The 18786-nt window shown below is 29.2% G+C and overlaps 1 protein-coding gene across 3 annotated transcripts in view; it reads left to right on the top strand.

Moving 5' to 3' along the window:
* LOC129960055 (palmitoyltransferase ZDHHC2-like) overlaps positions 1-13587 on the top strand; it is a 73752-nt gene extending 60165 nt beyond the window's left edge. For all 3 annotated transcript variants that reach the window (XM_056073105.1, XM_056073103.1, XM_056073104.1), the window contains one exon: positions 10533-13587. In XM_056073105.1, coding sequence (XP_055929080.1) covers positions 10533-10579 — 47 coding nt within the window. In that variant the 3' untranslated portion in view covers positions 10580-13587. The remainder of the gene's footprint in view (positions 1-10532) is intronic.
* Positions 13588-18786: the final 5199 nt, after the last annotated feature.

Genomic DNA, 18786 nt, shown 5'->3' with positions numbered 1-18786 from the left:
TTTCGCGTAATCTATCTCCCCATGTCTTGAGTAGTATGTTCACCAATTTTGGAGCCTTTACACTAAGTAGTTCGCTGTATAGAGAGCTCAAAGTAGGGGTGTTTTAATTTTGATCACTTAGTATAGTGCACGAACTTTTTTTTTTTTTCCCAACTTGAAATTTGGATCAGCACAAATTGCTTAGTAAACAAAACTGGCAAATGGTTTGTAGAAGGAAATAATTTTGGTTAGATCAGCTACATCAATGGCAAACTTGGCAAATTCAAGAAGCAGGATGAAATTGTTTTATTCTCCCAGCAACTAAGTTGCTCGGAATGCTTTAAAAATTTTCGGAAAGTTTTGCATTGATCTCTCGGAATACTGAAATGCGATGCTATATAACTTTGAAATTAGTAATATTTTGTGAAAGAGGATGCTTTTGCCATTTTATCATTAATATTGATTTAATTTTGTTTGTTTGGTGTCAGTGTAAACATGGAGAATGTAAAGTGCATTTTCGGCGGTTATAAATATATTTTACTCGCAAAATAAAAAAAATAAAAATAAATAAATAAAAAAACCCTTTCAAGTCCGTGAAAATATGCAGGTTTTTTTTTATAGAGACAATGCTGTAAGCACACAAATGGTTGTGAAATTCAAACGGAGCAATTTTCACGTATAAGACCGTCGACACTCCGGTAAGCCATTGGCGGTTGATGATTACCAAAATGAGACCCTGATCACAAATAAATTCGCGTTTAAGGTGATTTGGCCTTGGTAGTCGGCTTAATGTTTGGGTACTTCATTATAATAAATGAATTATATTTCCATGTACGATAATACAGTGTGACAATTCATTTTTGAAACTAATGATAACGGATGAATAGAAATCCATTGTCTACAATAATCTTGAGCAAGTAACGTCAAGGAGTTGTTCAAAATGAGCCGCCATCACTACCGCAAAAGCCAGTATCCATTCTGAAAAAGTAATATTTTGTACCTGTTGGGATTGGAAGGGCATTGTCTGTTACGATCTGCTGTCACCAAGTAATCATTAATATAGTTAAATGTCGTTTGAAACTAACCATTGACTAGAAGCTCTCATAATTGACAAGGCGGAAGGTTGTGATCTCTCATCTGGATGATTCTTAGCCACATGTCTTTACCCCTTCCTCTCCTACGGAAGTTATTTGGTCTTGTCTGGATTGCTTTATCCCTCCTTCCATACTTACGTGGTTTGGTATTTTTGGATTAAAATCTGTCCTGTTTGTGTATAAATTGCAAAAAAGTCGAAAATTTGTTTCTTTGAACTGTAAGTAGCTTCTTGGGAACAGTTTTTAGTGGTAAGCCAACAACATCTTTTGAGAAAATGATAATGGTACATCCCAAAAGAAGGCAATCATCAGCAAATAAAATGGGGTATATATTATGTGATAATTTCAATCAGCGAATAGTTTTCAAACGGTCTGATACTGATGCATATGGCAATACAAAGTGCAGCATTGCAAAAAGAGTTATAGGAAACTGAATTATATATGGATAAATAACAAAATCCAAGCTGCTAAGTGGTTAATCACGGAATTTAGAAATATGCTTTTCAAATTCTCTTAAAATGTCCGAAGACTGAAATTAGCAAAGAATAAGCTCAATCTTTTCAAATCAAATAATATCTTCTAAAACTATTGCAGCAAAGTCTTTAAACTATGACAAGAAATTAAGTGTAACATGACCAATTATGTTTAAGTAAACATTGACTTCTACATAAAGAAGGAATATGATGTCACAAAAAGTGACCTCATCATTGCTCGAGTCTTTTTAAAAATTTTGTTTAGACAACAATAAATTTTTGTGTTTGATTTAAAGAAAGAGTACGAGTATTTGTAAGTAGAAATTTGTACAGGAGATAGGTGAAAAACTGTTCTCAATGTAGGGCGAGGTCTGGTTGCTCAGTCTTTTTAGCGAAATCCATATATAATAAAGACTTAAAAAAAAGAAAACGTAAAATGACTTTTTAAAGGAGCAGCTGACTGTTTAAAGTTTGTGTCATAGATGTTGAAAAAATCTTAGAAAAATAAGTAGAAAGTATAAAAATACTGGTGTCAAAGTAACTTTCTAATATATTCAAGTTATTTAAAAAAAGAAGTATGCATCTAAGCGCATGTCATCTTTTTAAGAGGATTGAAATTCAATTTAAAGAAGATCAGGGCTATAGTAAGTGATCTTGACCTTAATATCCTCTCTCAAATAAGATCCATGAAATTACATTCAAAAGTTTTTGCAACATCCTAATCTGATACTCATTTTCAGCTTCAGAAAATCGTGAATAATAAACTTTTTTGGCTTCAGAAGTTCTTCCCAGCAATTAAACTGTGAAGAGCTTTCGAACAAGATTTTATATCATCATTAAAGGATTGTAAAAACTTTTTCTTCTTCCAATTCTATTTTAAAATTGAGCAGAAAAAGTCTTGCAGGAATTAAGAAAAAAATATTGTCTGCAGATTCTTTCTTTTTGTAAAAACCATACTTCAAGAGTGGTGTTACCGGGATAAATTGTCTCACAAAACCAGCAAAATAGAACTTTCAAACTAATCTGTTTACTGTTCATTTCTTGGAGAGAGAGAGCGATTAAAACTTCTTCTAGAATAGAACTCTAAATCTCTCCTCTCTTTTTTCCATCCTCTATTCTTTTAAAACATTATGAAGTGTCTGACGATAAATTCCGACTTCCAAAATACTCCCAAGAATTTACTCCATCATAACTTATTTGATGTACACTGAATCGCCAGCTGCTGGTCTTCACTTCTGTTGTATTTTCTTATAAAGGCTTCAAGAAATTATTTCCATTTTATGTGTCATTAATTTTATTATTTCTGTGGAAAGTCATGCTGATGTCTATAAAAAACAAATTTATCTGAAATACATTTGATATACAGTGAAATCTCTCTGAACTTCCACTCCTCCATTCCGAGAAAATTTTGCCGCTTTGAAGGGTTTCTTTACAATGCAAGGTAATTGCTATAATACATAATATAAACAAGTATGGCCCATTTAAAGTGAAGTTTGAGACTTATCTAAAGAGAAAATGATACTTTATTTATTGTGCGTTTTTGAAAAGCGATATAATTTTACTCTTTTAAATTTTTACGCTTCTCAGAAACAACCGCTTAAAAAATAAATTTCTAATGGTTTCGTTTGTTATTGAGTTAGAATGTCCTATGACTGCATCTATTTTTCTCAAAATCCCTTGAAGTGAAAATTTTGCTGGATTACGATTACCAACCGTATCGGAAAATTCGTCGTCAGTGTTAGAATCGGTGCCAGAAAGGCACAATAAATTCATTTGTGAAAAAGTTTAAACGCATAATATACTGTTTAGTTAATTTAAATCAGTCTTAAATTAATTTTAGATTTGATTAAATGTATGTAAAAAACGTTTGTTTTCGATAGACTTATCAACCAAAAAGCATTCCTCCCAAAGGAATTTGCATCAAAACACTCCACTGTTGCTTCGTGCAGGAAGGATTCGGGATCGTATTCTATTGCAGCAAGTTTCGAGAGCTCTGGTAATTCATCTGCTGCTGTCGATTCGTCGAATAAATCTAATTGTCTCCCGATTTCTCTGCTACTGATATTACAGCTAACGAAACATTTAGTGATCAGTTTCCAGGTTTTAATCCTCTTTAAAGGATCCCGGACTTTGAAGGTTCACTAGCACTTTCGCATCCATCCATATGTGCAATAGCGCAGAGCGCATTGTCTGTATTCCATCTCGAAACATTTTATAATATGCTGCAATAGTTGTCCAATAGTTTCTTGACTGCTTGATTCCTGTTTTTTGCCATTCTTCAGAAATGGATAATGTCATTCATGCTTTTTTTTTATTTGCGTACCACGACACACCAAAACTGTTTAAATTTTTTACTTTAAAACACCTGGATCCTTGACATTTCCAAATGACCAGTGGCTTTTTTTTTCTCTCTCAAGCTGCGCCCACTCAAAAGCAATGGTGAGCCGCTCCTTCTGAATTTTTCCACTTTTGGTTTCTTCGGATTTTTGAATTATACTTTTATTGAGCAAAGCGCGAAAAAGGACTGCCATTTCGTCCAGGTTGAATATATGCTTATCATCATACCCAGCCAAAAGTAATGGGACTCGCTCCTGTCAGTCTTCATATGAACTGATGTCGATATCGGCCGCTTCGCCATTCAGTGATCGAAAAGTAATGTTATACTGTGTATGAAATCTGTTCAGCCAACCATTGCTGGCAGATAGATTTTAAATTCCCACAGCTTTGTACTTTGTTTTGAATTATAGGTCCACTGACAGGAACTTTCTTTGCACGAACAGATTTAAATCATTCCAAAACAGCCTCGCTTATGCCGACATATTTTTCAGGTGTCATCCGTTTGCCACCACGAAATTTGAAGTTTTCGTATTCTTTCAAAATGTAATCTTTTTCTTCAATGATTTTGTTCATTTGCGTTCTTTCACAGTTAAATAATTCAGCTAACTTTCTCCCCGAATTTCTGTTCTCATATTGTGGCAGAACTAGAATGCGTTGCTTGAGATTTAGAAAAATGTGCTTCGTCATCGTTGCAACTCAGATCAATAACCAACTAATGAAAGAAACGTGAATGACGTTTTTGTTCCAAATTTATCGGAATCCACTAATAACAAACAGTAAGAAAGAAATACAAGCGACCTGTCTTAACCTGCCATTGAATCTTTCAGCTCATATTTTGAAACAGGAAGTGATTACATTCCTAAAAAACATGAGATGGGCGAAGCATCGCGGCGGCTGTTCAGAGTCGGTTGAGTGGCCGTTACTAGGGGTTATTTTAACATTAAGTCTATGGGCCAAAAAATCCGTGACACAATTAATTGGCCGTTAATTGGGGGGGGGGGGCAGGCGTGCAAAGAAGTTTCACTGTATATATGTAACCATAATTTTTGAAGGAGAGTCGTGGCCGTAGAGAGTGAAGAGACTTTGAATTTTTAACTTCGTTTTATTTCCATCCCGGGAGGCATGATTTTTTGTACAAGCCGAAGCGATGTGCACAACTCAGAACGACACAAAACAAAATGAGGAAAAGCTAAAGAGAGGGAAAATAATTTTCCCGGCGCCTATATACTGTAAGATTTTGATAGGGATTTCCTACACGTGTTGACCACAGGAGTTATAGGGATCTTTTAAAAGAATATGCTAGACTTGCCATTTTTTATCCTTTCACTCGAAGCGTGTGAAAATGCCGCTTTAATCATTTTTACAAAACTACTCTTGAATTCATTAAATAGAAAAAGTGGAATGGAATCAAGAAATAAGAGAATGTTTTAGAATAAAGTTAATATGTGCTGAATTGAGCGAAAAATTAGTTAATTAATTAAGTTTAAATTAGATTTTGAAATATCATTAAATATATATAATAAGGTGCCTGCTCATATTGTGGTCCATTAACGAATATATCTTTTTCTGATTAGAGATAGGCATCTAAAAATTACGATAAAAGAAATTTCATTGTTTTACGACTAAAATTGTCCAGTTTTTAATTGTTTAATCTAAATAGGAACTATATGCAAATTTTGTGTTACGGAACAGTTTGTAGAAAATAAAATTTTTGGTTAAAATTTAAAACGTCATTGTAATTTTATATGGATTTATATATACCATAAAGTATAAAATGCTCATCCAGCTTTGGATAGATAATAATAAAAATAGAGAAGATGGCTTGTTAGATAGGAAAAAAGTTTTTGAATTATTGCAAGCATTTGATGTAAAAGTTAAGGTGATGTAAATGTTAAAGTTAAAACGTTACATATAAATGCTAGTATAATCAAACATCCGAAAGATTTGTAATAGTTATTAACTAATAAAAAAACTGATAACTCTTAACTAGTAAAAGTTGCTTACATTCAAAACCGTTTAAGTATTGTAATTCATTCTTAGCCAGGTGTGCAACTATATAGGCAACGTATAAATAAAGTTGCAAAAGTAATAATTCACAGACGTCTTTTTAATTCCAAAGCAATCACTCAAATGAAAAATAAGTTTTTCATATAAACGAAAGTATATATTAAAAAAAAAAAAGGAGTAACATACTGTTACGAGCATTTGAAATTTTATGTCGTAGAAGAATGATTTAAATTGAAATTTACCTGTTGACAGATGATTTGCGAACTATTGGACAAAATTATTATTTGCATTCCCTCCCCTTTATGAGTAGTTAAATTCCCCTTATTTCTTTATTGATATCAAATGTTTTATAATATCAAATATAAAGTAAATTTTTTGGTAATTTGAGCACAAACAATATTCATAATCCTATGAAATGTTAACTCTGCAAATAAAAGTCGTTCTTTAAACAAAACGGTTAGAAAGATACGAAGGATAAGATAATAAAATAGAGAAGATTGATTAATTAAAAAATAACTACCTTAAAAATATTTTGAAAGCAGTTGTAATACTTTCTTATAAAACACATTAAAAAAAACTAAGCGTAATAAAACAAATTTCAATTTGCGGATGATATCTCTTAATATTTCCTCTAGACCACGAATTCAGCTGTAGAAATCATCAAAATAGTGACTTTCAACATTTCGTAACTCGAACCGTTTTAGTCGCAGAAAAGGGATATTTTATTTTTAAAGTGCCACGTATATTTTATTAAAACTGATTGATAGGATAGAAAGACTGAATGTAGATTTTGTAACTTTCTGTGAAATATTTTTTGACTCAAGCAGTTAAAATATAATTATTCCAATAATGTAAAGCGTTTCTCCAATTGTAACTATATGTCCTTCTCTAACTGTTTAGCGATAGTTATTCGGCCACAATAGCACCAGATATCCTACATCAGGGTTACCACGCCATATGGAGAACCGGAAAACACAGGGAATTTAAAAATCGCCCCAAAAAACAGGCAAAATGCAGGAAAATTTGAAAATTTTCATAAAAACAAGGAATTTTAAGTTTCTTAGTTATCTTTTTCCCCATCCAAATAATGCCGAACTCTAAAGATTGCAAGAATAGAAGGTCGTAGTCAAAGCTTCCAAAAATGAAACAATATCATTCATGATTGTGTAATGCAGAAACTCACCCCCTTATCTCATTCCCCCTTCTTTTCTGTATAGATCATTACATTTTCGATTTGCGAGACAGTTCTTTTTCTAGGAGATTCTCGAATTGCAGCGAGACTTCTTCAATGACGCGGAAGAATAGAATACATTTCTCTAGCAAGATTATCTACATTCAATCTGCGGAAGCAGTGTGGTGGTGTTTAGTTTACCATACTTAGTTTATTGAATAATTTGTTTCTTATTTCAGAAACTGTGAGCTTATTCAAAGTAGATTAGAGATTATTTTTAAATCAATGAGCTGTTCGAAAAGTATTTTTCCCCCTTTTTTTATTTATTTTCTTTCTAAATTATTTCAAATTAATTTAACAATCTACGAATAGTTTTAATTAATATGTTTTTCATTTTTAATGCAAAAATAAATATCTATTCCCCTAATTCTTGAATTATAATTTTAATTTTTAGAAGAAAAATAATTATAAATATGAATGCGTGGGTTTTTTTTATATATATATTTAGAATTGCTTAAATTAACAATTCAAAGATGACTTTAATTATTATGATACTCATTTTTGTATGAAAAAATAATTGTTCTTTCTTTTAATATATAAGTTTGAACTTATTTTTTAAAAGAAAAATAATTATGTCCATTCTTATGGTTCTTCAATTGTAATCATAATTTAATTTTTAAGTTTGAAAATAATTATAAATTTAATTTTAACTATAAAAATAAATAACTATTTTCATCTTAAAATCATTAAAAGTTTTTAAATTTCTTGATTTTAATAATAATAAATTATTTCTTACAATTCAAACGAAGCTTTATTTATATCGGTAATTAAAGAGAGCAGTTGAGATTAATAAAATTATATCAACGAACATATTAATAATCGAAAAGAAAAAGTCGAAAGCAAGTGTTAAATTATGGAAAGCATAGACAAATGGTTCAAAATTTTTAGTAACTTTTTACAGTATGCTTTGTACACTGTTTGATTTTCTGAAGAAAAACAAATATTTTTTTTTAAGTAAATGAAATTTGTTTTCTAACCGTTACCTTTAACGTTTCTCTTGTGGATAATCATTATTTATCAATTGTGCAAGATGTCAAAATATATCTATCTTGTTTCAAATGTTTTACGATAATTATCATTCTGGTTCTTGGATGCAATAAAAAAATTAATAAAATATTTTTATGATGCCTGTAATTTAATTAACATTTATCATCATTTAAGTTATGTTTGTTATTATTTTTCCTGCTTAAAAATAAAATTATGATTCAAGTATTAGGGGAATGAGCATTTACTTTTGAGAGAGATTTATTTTGAGAACATTTTTGATTTATAAAAAAGTTGCATATTTATTAAAATTGTCTGAAATTTTATTTAAATATTTTTTTAAAGCTTGTTTATATCTTTAATTTTTTAAAAAAAGATTTAATTCAAGTATATAGGAAAAAGCATTTATTTTTCTACACAAAAGAGATTATCATATTAATTGAAACCATCCTTGAATTATTAATTTAATTTAAGTAATTCTGAATATTTAAAAAAACGCATTCATACTTTTAATTTTTTTTCTTCTAAAAATTAGGTTGTAATCCAAGAATTAGGAGAATAAGTATTTATTTTGCATGAAAAATGAAAAACATTAATTAAAACTCTTTATAAATTGTTAAATTAATTTGAAATAATTCAGAAAGAATTTTTTTTTTTTTAAAGCAAAAAATGCTAGCCCAGGTCAGAACATGGGCTCTTTAATTGTATGCCAGTGTCTTAACCACGATACTATTTGTGCGCTCGAAAACAGCGAAACATTATTAGTTCATAGGTAATGTTGAAAGTTTTAGGGCCCTTTTCTTGGAATTGGCTGGCTATTGCGCTTTAATATTTTAAGGAATGAATATCCTAAAGCCATTCTACCATTATACTAGATTTCATTCTGAATTCAATTTTACACCTCGATACGTCAAATCCGAAAATGTTAGATTTGATGTCCGAAAATAAACCGATTACAAACTTTTTAATACAAGAGCAATCATTTAAAGCTGAATTTTTATAGGCATTAAAAAATATTGCGTCACATTCGTCCTTTAATTCCTTCATTGGTATATGGGAAATATTTTCAGATAAGTTCACTGAAAGTGAGATAGCTAAAAAATGTACTTTAGGCCATATAGTAATATTGTACCATATTTGTTACAGATTATGTGTATTAGTTCCGTGAAACTGATGGCTGAAAACTCTGCAGAAGTTGCAGAAACCGATGCCCAAATAGTTGAATTGGCAAAAATGAATAAATAATAAGAATAATAAAATCTTGCTTTGTGATTTTTTTTAAAGTTATCTTTAAATGATTTGTATCATAACAAAAATGTTTTGCGTTTTATTTCACCCGAGTCCTTAATTTTGTGTGACTTACAATTAAAGAGTTTGATAGGTAATATATCCCTCTCCTTAATATATAAATTTTGTCTTGCTAAATTCTAGATAATAAATAAAGATAAATTGGGTTTTTTTTTCTGTATGTAAATATAACCCTTCTTTTAATATGCCATTATTTTGAATAATGTTAAATTGTTGCTTCCTTTCCTCACCTTAATTCCATATTCCATTATAACTAGCACATAAGTGCTATTCGCACATTTTCTCGTATTTTGAATATGCGTACAGAGAAAACACAAAGAATTTTTTTCAAGATTTAATTGGCAATCCTTCTACATATACAAAATATATGTTTAACGTAATAAAAAGTTTAGTTAGAATTTAAAACCATCGGCCAGATCAGCATAAATCCACTTTACCTTTGATCGCAGTAAAGTCTCATGAAGTTCAACTGTAATTATTGGCTATCAAATTGTGATTGGGACGTTATCCGCGGAGCATCTTATTTCCTGTCCTTTACAATTTCTACATTAATGACAGACTGGATCATCATTATTATTATCTCGCGTAACCAGAAGTGTTGCTTTAAATTTGTTTTGAATGACGTGTCTGTGTCTCTTTTTATATCCGAATTACTTGCTTGATTATATTGAACTTTTGTTTGTGAAACATTTTAGATAAACTTGCATCCATTTCCTGGTGTGTGTTTATAAAAGGAATCCGCTCACCACCTTTTTTGTTGTTGTTGTTGTGTATTTAATAGTTTTAGAATTGTGGTATTGTTAGAATGGTTAAAATTAGTATTCAGTAAATATTGAAAATTATATAAAATGTTCTAATTTTTAAAAATTAAGAGTATGAATTTTATTATTTTGTATTAATGATCGATCATATAGTTTATCGGTGTCTATTCAACTTATAGAAAGAATGTTTCCTTGTTGAAAAGATGTTTGCCTTCTCTTTTTAAATATTTTGTGCATAAGGCGAACATTAATCTTTCATTAATTATTAATATTCGCTTTAAAAAAGTGTATCATTATTGTTGCATTTAATATTTAAAACGCATTGTTTTGATTTAGATTTAATTTTTTCTACTTGCAGCCTCAAGATCTAGTATTGCATCTGACATCAAACTTCTAGGCCAGTGATTAGTGTCTTCATCTATTCTTGCACAAGTCATCTCTTACCATTTAAAAAGGTTTCCAAGATCATTGCTGAATCTGAGTTTATTTCGTTAAATGTGTGCACACGAGCATATTCTAAGCATATATATCTAATTGTCTCATTTATGAATGGATATTAAGACAATTTTCTTTTCAATCTTTTTAATGAGCATTTATATCGATTGATTCGGAGGGAGGTGTACTTCTAATTTGTTAAATAACTATATGTGATCTTATTTTATTTTTTCACCGATTTTTTTCAGTACTTGATTTTATATATTTGCTTTTCGATAGCAAACCCTAATACTCTTTGAAATGTGAATCGTTTTGTTAATTCATTTGTTAACTATTTTTCATCAGATATTTATGCTGAAAATACCTACTTGCATTTTAATTTTATTTTTCGTAGAAAATTAAAATCATTTAACCAATGTCTCCAAATTGTTAAAACAATTTCTAAGCTCATTATGTGCTGGAGACTAATTATAAATACCCTAACTAGGGATTGCAATACCGGGTTACCGAATACCGGTATTTTGAGTCATTTGTACAATTTTGTAATACCGGTATTCACAAGTTAAAATACCGGTTTTTCGGTATTTACTAGAAATTTTTAAAATTGTCTCCACTATATGTTCAGGCATCGCCAACACAACATAGCAAAATAGTATACGTTTTTGTTTTTATGTCTGCCTATCGGGCGAAATTATTTAACTAATTAGTGGCTTAATTAATTGCTTAAATCTAAATTAGCGAAACATGGATTATCCCTGAAAGAAGAAATTGTATCCATAATGACTGATGGAGCAACAGTTATGAAAATAGTTGGAAAGTTGATTGGTGCAAATCAGCAATTGTGCTATGCTCATGGAATTCAGTTAGGAGTAATAGATGTATTATACCAAAAAAAAAGAACAGAAGAATCCAAATACTGTGGATATAGAAACTTCGGATTCCAACTTTGAAGAGAGTAAGAGTGAGAGTGATATTGACAATGAAGATAATGACAATGTAATTGTTGAAGAAGATATTGCTAATGAGGATGAAATATTAACCCATCAAGAATTGCTTCCTATAATTTATAAATTTCGAAAAATTGTTAAGATATTTAAATGTTTCCCTATAAAAGATGACATATTACTAAAATACATATTAACTGAAAATAAAACAGAATATATGTTAATATTAGATTTTAAAACTCGTTAGAACCGTTTACTACTAACAGCACACATCACACTAGAACAGCACACATCACTATCTGAAAATTATATATTATATTGAAAAATCGCACAGAAGAAAGGCATATCGAAATAGAAAATGTCTTATTGTATTTACATAATTATAATGATTTTAAAAATGAAAATGAAAAAGAATAGTAAATAACCAATTCAAATCTGATTAAGTTTATAGTAAATTTTCTTAAAACTTTTTACCCACAAACCTATCCACATTCAAAAGAATTCTATTCAGTTATCGAAGATAATGATGACACTAATGTCGATAGTGAAAAGGAATTGTTTCTTGAACAAAAATTAGAATTAGCGATAAATAAGAAAATTTCAACGAACCAAAATACAATACAGAAATCAGCTGCATCCAAAACCATCCGATAAGAAATAGATTTATTTGAAGATGAGAGATTTAGAGGTAAATACTTGGAAAAGGTATATCGCGCATTGCTAACAATACCACTAACTATCGTAGATGCCGAAAGAGCGTTTTCAACAGCTGGTAATTTTTGCACAAAATTACTTTTCAGGCTTAATGACAGTGCAATTGATGCATTATGTTTTTTAAGATCACATTTCAAAAATTTGTATTAGTACCACAGACTGAATAGTGATATTTACAAATTTTTGTGATTTAAATAAATAAGTTGTCCCTTTACTTTTTTTGTGATTCTTTATATACTGTTATAAGTTACTGATTATTTTTTGGGATATTTACCCTTTCTAATAAAACTGGCAGATAAAATAAAGAAACACCTGTGTTTTCTTTCATTTTCTAAAATTTCTAATACTAGTATTAAAACCGGTATCCCGGTATTAAGATCTAAAAAATACCGAATACCATTATTGAAATTTTGGTCCGGTATTGCAGTCCCTAACCCTAACCTTTGTAAACTTAATCGTTGTTTCTAGTTGCATTATGAGAAATATATTTCTAAATGGACTTCTAGTTTTGAGTTGCAGTCTCCCACATACAGTTTGTTGTAATATTGACTCATTTGTAATAAGCTTTTTAGTACCTGTTGATGTCTTGCATTATTTTATAATCTTTTTTCATGAATCTTCATTTGTTTCAATGCAACTTATATGAAATAATCAATTTTCATATTTGGATTTGTTAACCCTTTCTAGGGCCGTGGGAAGTATGCTTCCCACCAAATTTATCAATCTTTGTATGAAATTATGTAGGTTGGCGTAAGTTCTGACAAATTTTTTTAGTAAGTCAGAAACTTAGATGCTTCAGTTCTTTATCTCAGACAAAATAATATATCTTGATTTGTTACTTAATTATTAATTAACCAAGTTGTTTAATTAATCAAATTAAATTTATCTAATAAGCCAAATGAATCCCTTTTCTTATTCTAATTTCAAGCCTAAAAATATTTTAACATAATATGACTAGAAAAAAATGGCCCTTTAAAGTTCAATCAGAGATTTCGATGAAAAGAAAAAAAAAATTATTTAGTTGTTGAATATTTTGCAGTTAATAAATTTGGTTGTGAACATAAATATATCTTCGTTATGAATTTTCAATATATTTAGTGTGTGTATATCACAATTTAAGTAATCTAAATATGCTTTTAACATTAGTGAGATGTTACATTTTAAAACATTTATATGACTGTCTTTATGTAGTATATCTGTAGAACAATGTTTCGTTTCATTTAATTAAAATGTAAGAAATTTTTTCATGCTTAAATTATTATTTTGCATTGAACATGTTATTCTGTTACTTTTTGTATTTATATATACATATATTTTATATAAGAATCGAGAATGATTTTATTTACTGATTTTTAAATAAATTTTTTCATTGATTAACATAAAGATGCTTTGTGTGTGTGTATGCATGTCTTAAATGTTTTATAAAATTATTATTATTGTTGTTATTTTTACTGAATTTGATTATTATCTAAATCATAATATTAGAGCAAGTAGAATTAAAATTTGAGTGATGCAGCAACTTACTTTAAAAATAATTTTTAATTCTGATAATTTAACTTATATGTTTAAATTTAACGTAGATATTATCCTGGAATGCAGTGTAAATTTAGTTTTTTATTCAGGGTTATTTTTGCTAAACTTAAGAGTTTGAAATGAGTTCCTTGTTTTGTTTCGTGTTTGTCTATTTTTTATATTTATTTTGATATTAATTTTTATTCTTTCATTTCTGTTTGTATGTGCAATTTTTGAATTTTACAATCCTATTCATTTCTAATGAAGTGTAAAAATGCATATTAGTGAAATTTTCTATATTTGTTTCTTTTGATAAACATCAGCAAAAAGTATGTGATGATATTTCATTAGACTTAAGCATTATTGTCTTTTTTCTTTCTTATTATGTTTTGAATGCACATTAGATTTAACTCAGTATAGCATTTACTTTTACTTGCTTGCAGTTTAGCGACAAAGGCTGATTAATCGTCTTGCAGCTTCATGCTGCATTTCACATTTTATGTTTTGAGCAATGTAACCAGCAGTATTAACATTGTGGGATTAATTCTTTTTTTTATGACTGATTCATAAATTTATAGAGAAATGTATGGCTGAAATCTGTTGTATGAGTTGTAAAGCTTGGCTATCTTCTGTATAACTAATTTTGTTTCCAACATTTTACGAATTTTACGCATGCTACGAATGTTAAAGTATGAATTTTGAAATAAGTTTTCCAAATCTGAAAATTATCAAACTCATAATACAATAATAACGTACAATATTAGTTACTGTTTATTTCAGTATCCTGAGACGACCCTTTTTCGACGCTTCTACCTCACTAAGGGATGAGACGCGGAAGGATGTGGGCTAGGGTAGAAAGAAAAAAAAAAATCTTTTGATTTTTAATTTGTAATAGCGCGGAAAAGTTGCCTGTAGATAAGATAAATTAAAAATATGAAAACTATTGGAGTACGTTTTGAGGTGCCGCAAAGACGTGAAAGTTTCATAAAATTGAAATTTTTGCTACATTTTAAAGCTTTTTTTAAAGAAATAATCAACTTTTGATTTTTTTAAATTTGTAATGGCGCCAAAAATTGGCCTTTTGGTGTAGATAAGAAAAATTAAAAATATGAAAAATATTGGAGTGCATCTTGAGGTGCCGCAAGGTCGTTAAAGTTTCATAAAAACACACTTTTGGAACTTTTTCAATGATTCTTGCTTGCCTCGATCATGAAATAAAAAGTTTTAAATACGCGTTATAATATGAATAGAAATATAAAAGCAGTTTGACTATTGCATTAGTATGGCATCCAGGACACTGAGTCATCGCCGGAGAGGATGTTATTGAGGGGAGGCGGATATTTGTCTGCTTTCGGTGACAAGCTCAGATCTGTATCAGGTCAGCAACATTGCCGAGTTCAATTGAGTTGGCGTCTCTGCTCCATCTATTGTGTAACTGATTTGTTAGTGTGGGAGCTTGTGTGCTTTGTTGTGAGTAAAAATGGCCCAGACTAAATTAGTGAAGACAAAACAAATGTCGGAATGTTTTGGGGAAATTTAGTGATTTGCTTGAATTTGAACTGCCTACTTATGAATATGTATTAAAAAATGCTACTGTTATGTTAGACATAACCTCAAAATTGCTTCATCGGAGTATCCTTCTGTAAGTGAAATATGTAACACTTTGAGACAATCTCTGGAAACATGTTTAACAAGGGGTGGGGGGTTCAGTTACGTCATTTTCAAGTTATGAGATAATGTCAAAATAATTCTTTGCATCGAAGTTTACCTTCGCAACTTTAAACTTCCTAACTCCGCCTCTACTTTCTGTCTTGCTTTTAAAACAAGTCATAAACCAAGTTCTCGTTTAATTTTATGTTCATCACTTGGTTGCTGAATACTTTTTGTAGATTTGTTTATTATGATTTCTTTGTTAAATTTGCCTTAATTAAATAATTTCTTGCTATTGACTGTTTTAATATGAGTATTAAGTTTGATGTGAGTAAGATTAAGTATTTTTTCCCTACACTATATGTTCTCAAATGTAGTTTTCGCAATATTTTACCCTAATCTATATTAAATCATATTTATAGTATTATTAAACAAAAAGATGTCTACTTTCACTGTTTCTTTAATGATTTGTTGTAATTATTTGTGTTAGAATTTTGAAATGAATCGAATATTGAGATGATGCATGCCTTAAATCGACTCTATATGTAAAGGAAAGTGCATAAGTTGCTGCAGAATAATGCTATATTTTTTAAAATCTTTAATATATTTCAAAGGTACGAAACTAGGTTGACTTTCCTGAGTATGAATTTTTTCTTTGCATTACAATATATTTTACGATCTAGTCTTTTTGATGTTATTTCATATAACGATTAATTCTTGCTAGTAGAAGCGTCCAATGTATATGTATTATCTTGGAATGTGCGTATCTTTTGGGTAATTTTGATTTTAATTTTTAACAGAACTGTTTTTGCAGCAAGTGTTTTCTTATTTGAGTTATTTAAATAATTTTTATGCAATAAAATCATTTTTGAGTCAGTCTTATGCAATTAAAGTAATATTTAACTGATTCTTATGCAATAAAAATAATATTTAACTGATTCTTATGCAATAAAAATAATATTTAACTAATTCTTATGCAATAAAAATAATATTTAACTAATTCTTATGCAATAAAAATAATATTTAACTTATTCTTATGCAATAAAAATTGTATATGTCACTTTATCATAAATATCTTAATATGTAAATGTCCAGATATTTTATTTCAAGTATGATGAAAATTCATATTGCAATATTTTGTGAATAATTTTTATCAGTGTGTGTAATTCCTATTAATTAAAATTCTTGCTTCTTCTGATTGATGCATTTTATCTAGCAATATTTTCAGATATTATATTACTCTAAAACTGTTGAGTTATATATCATTTTATCACATTTTTAAGCATTTATCACTATGTAATCACACTGTTTTGCTTGTTTTTTGTTAACATTTTAATTAACAGTTTTTCATTCATAATGAGTAACTATACTGACGTAAACTTTTTGTAACTTTTTTTTTATTATTATTATTTGGGTTGCTTGTGTGGTGTTTTTCACCCATTCTTAAAAAGCTAATTCATCTTTTTGCTGTGTAATGATTTCTTTTGTTTAATATTGTAATTATGGATCTCTTAAAAGTATGCCAGAGTTCCTTTTTAATGTGTAGCAAAATAAAGTTTGATATTTGTGAAAAAAATGGGTAACTGGTGTCCTTACAGAACTCTTTAATTTGATGAATGCCGGGTATTGAATAAATATCAGTCTGCCCTCAAGAGCTAATTTATGCTTAAAATATCCTTGATAGACCTAAATGATATGATAATCCCTTTAATTTTATGTTTACGCTATTCAATGAATGTATTTCCGTGGCTTCATAAAAATAATTTAATAATCTTTAAATTATTAAATTATTATTCGGAGGGTTGAAATATTATCTTCGGATCTTTCAAACTATTTAGTTATTAATGTTAAGGAATATCTTATATTAATCAGTTATAGATATTAAGAAATGTAAAATAATATGGTAGTGAATGATGATTGATTCTAAAGTAATTTAATATTTTATCTTTTCTTTTGATAATCATGAATGAAATTAGTAATGTGTCGTTTAAGTATGTATACCAACAAACTGTTGTTTGTTGTGAGAATTGTTTTGTATTTTTACAAGATAAAACATTTTCGCTTGAATCCACGCTTGAATGTGTGGACTAAAAGCTTGATACCCTTCATCAGCCATTAAATTAGGATAATTTTTTTGCTTGTTTTACTAACCAAATATTTTAATAGTATATTCCATCCATATCAAATATTAAAATCCTTTGTCATTTCACATTGCTTTCAAAAGAAGTCACTGCAGAGTATACTTTAATTTTTTGTCTGATTTATCAACGAGGATAATATCCAAAGGTAGCCAAATAATGCAGCAGGTGAGATTGAAATATATTTCCAACTTCCCCAGCCGATAAATTATACTCAAATAGAATGGAAGTTTTGTCTGTTTCTAGATTTAGAAGGTCACTGGGTATGAAAAAACCATTAACTGCATGTACTTGGTGTTATTGTGTATCTTAATTTTTTAATGCTTGTCATATACGTCAGTTATCTTATTAGTTCCCTGTAAAACACACAGATTCAACTTGAAGTTCCATCCCATGATTAGAAATGCTGAATTATTGTCAATCATTTCACCTTTATTGATACATTTTTCGATTTCAAGACTAATAATTGATGTTGGAGACTCTTCATTATTGCCTTCCACTATCCCCCCCCCCATTTCAGCTATCTTGAAATGGTCCTGGACAAAAAAAAAAAAAAAAAAAAAAAAAAATGCTACTTAAGAGTGTATTTAAATAAAAACGCTGATGTGGAAGATTGATGCTAATTACTTTACCACACCAGCGTTAGAGGTGGTTACTTCATGCCACAAGACCTAGAGTGATTTCAAAATCTATTTGACGTATATCGCAGTGCTAAGCCAGTAGCAAATTTTTTACATTAAAACCTTGTTCACAGATTCCCCACCCCACCCTTTTTTTTAAAGAAAATGAATGGATGAAAGAAAAAATGAATAAAAATAATAATATCAATAAATAATTTTAAAACAATGATATTCAGAAGTTTCTAAGTTATGAAAATAATTTAAAAAAAAAACTATATTATTAAATCCAAAATAAATTTTAAATGTAATAAAAATAATCTATCTCTTGTTTATCCAATGGAAAAGATATATATATTATGGAATAATTAATATCAATTGTCGCTTTCTGGTGTTTGTTGTTTAATTTTTCTTTTTTGTGAGAATCAAAATTGCCTGTTTCTTCATAGGAATTATTATCCAAGCCGGATACTTCCATTTTCAATGATGTTAAATCACTTAAAATACTAAGAATAATATTGCAAAATTAATGAACATTAATTACTTTTTGTTTACTTTCCACAAATTGAAATCTGTGTCAGTGTGCAAGACAAGTGGAGATA

This window comes from Argiope bruennichi, chromosome X2 (genome assembly GCF_947563725.1).
Source record: "Argiope bruennichi chromosome X2, qqArgBrue1.1, whole genome shotgun sequence".
In the NCBI taxonomy this organism is placed as follows: domain Eukaryota; kingdom Metazoa; phylum Arthropoda; class Arachnida; order Araneae; family Araneidae; genus Argiope; species Argiope bruennichi.
This window is presented reverse-complemented; position numbering and strand designations above follow the sequence as displayed.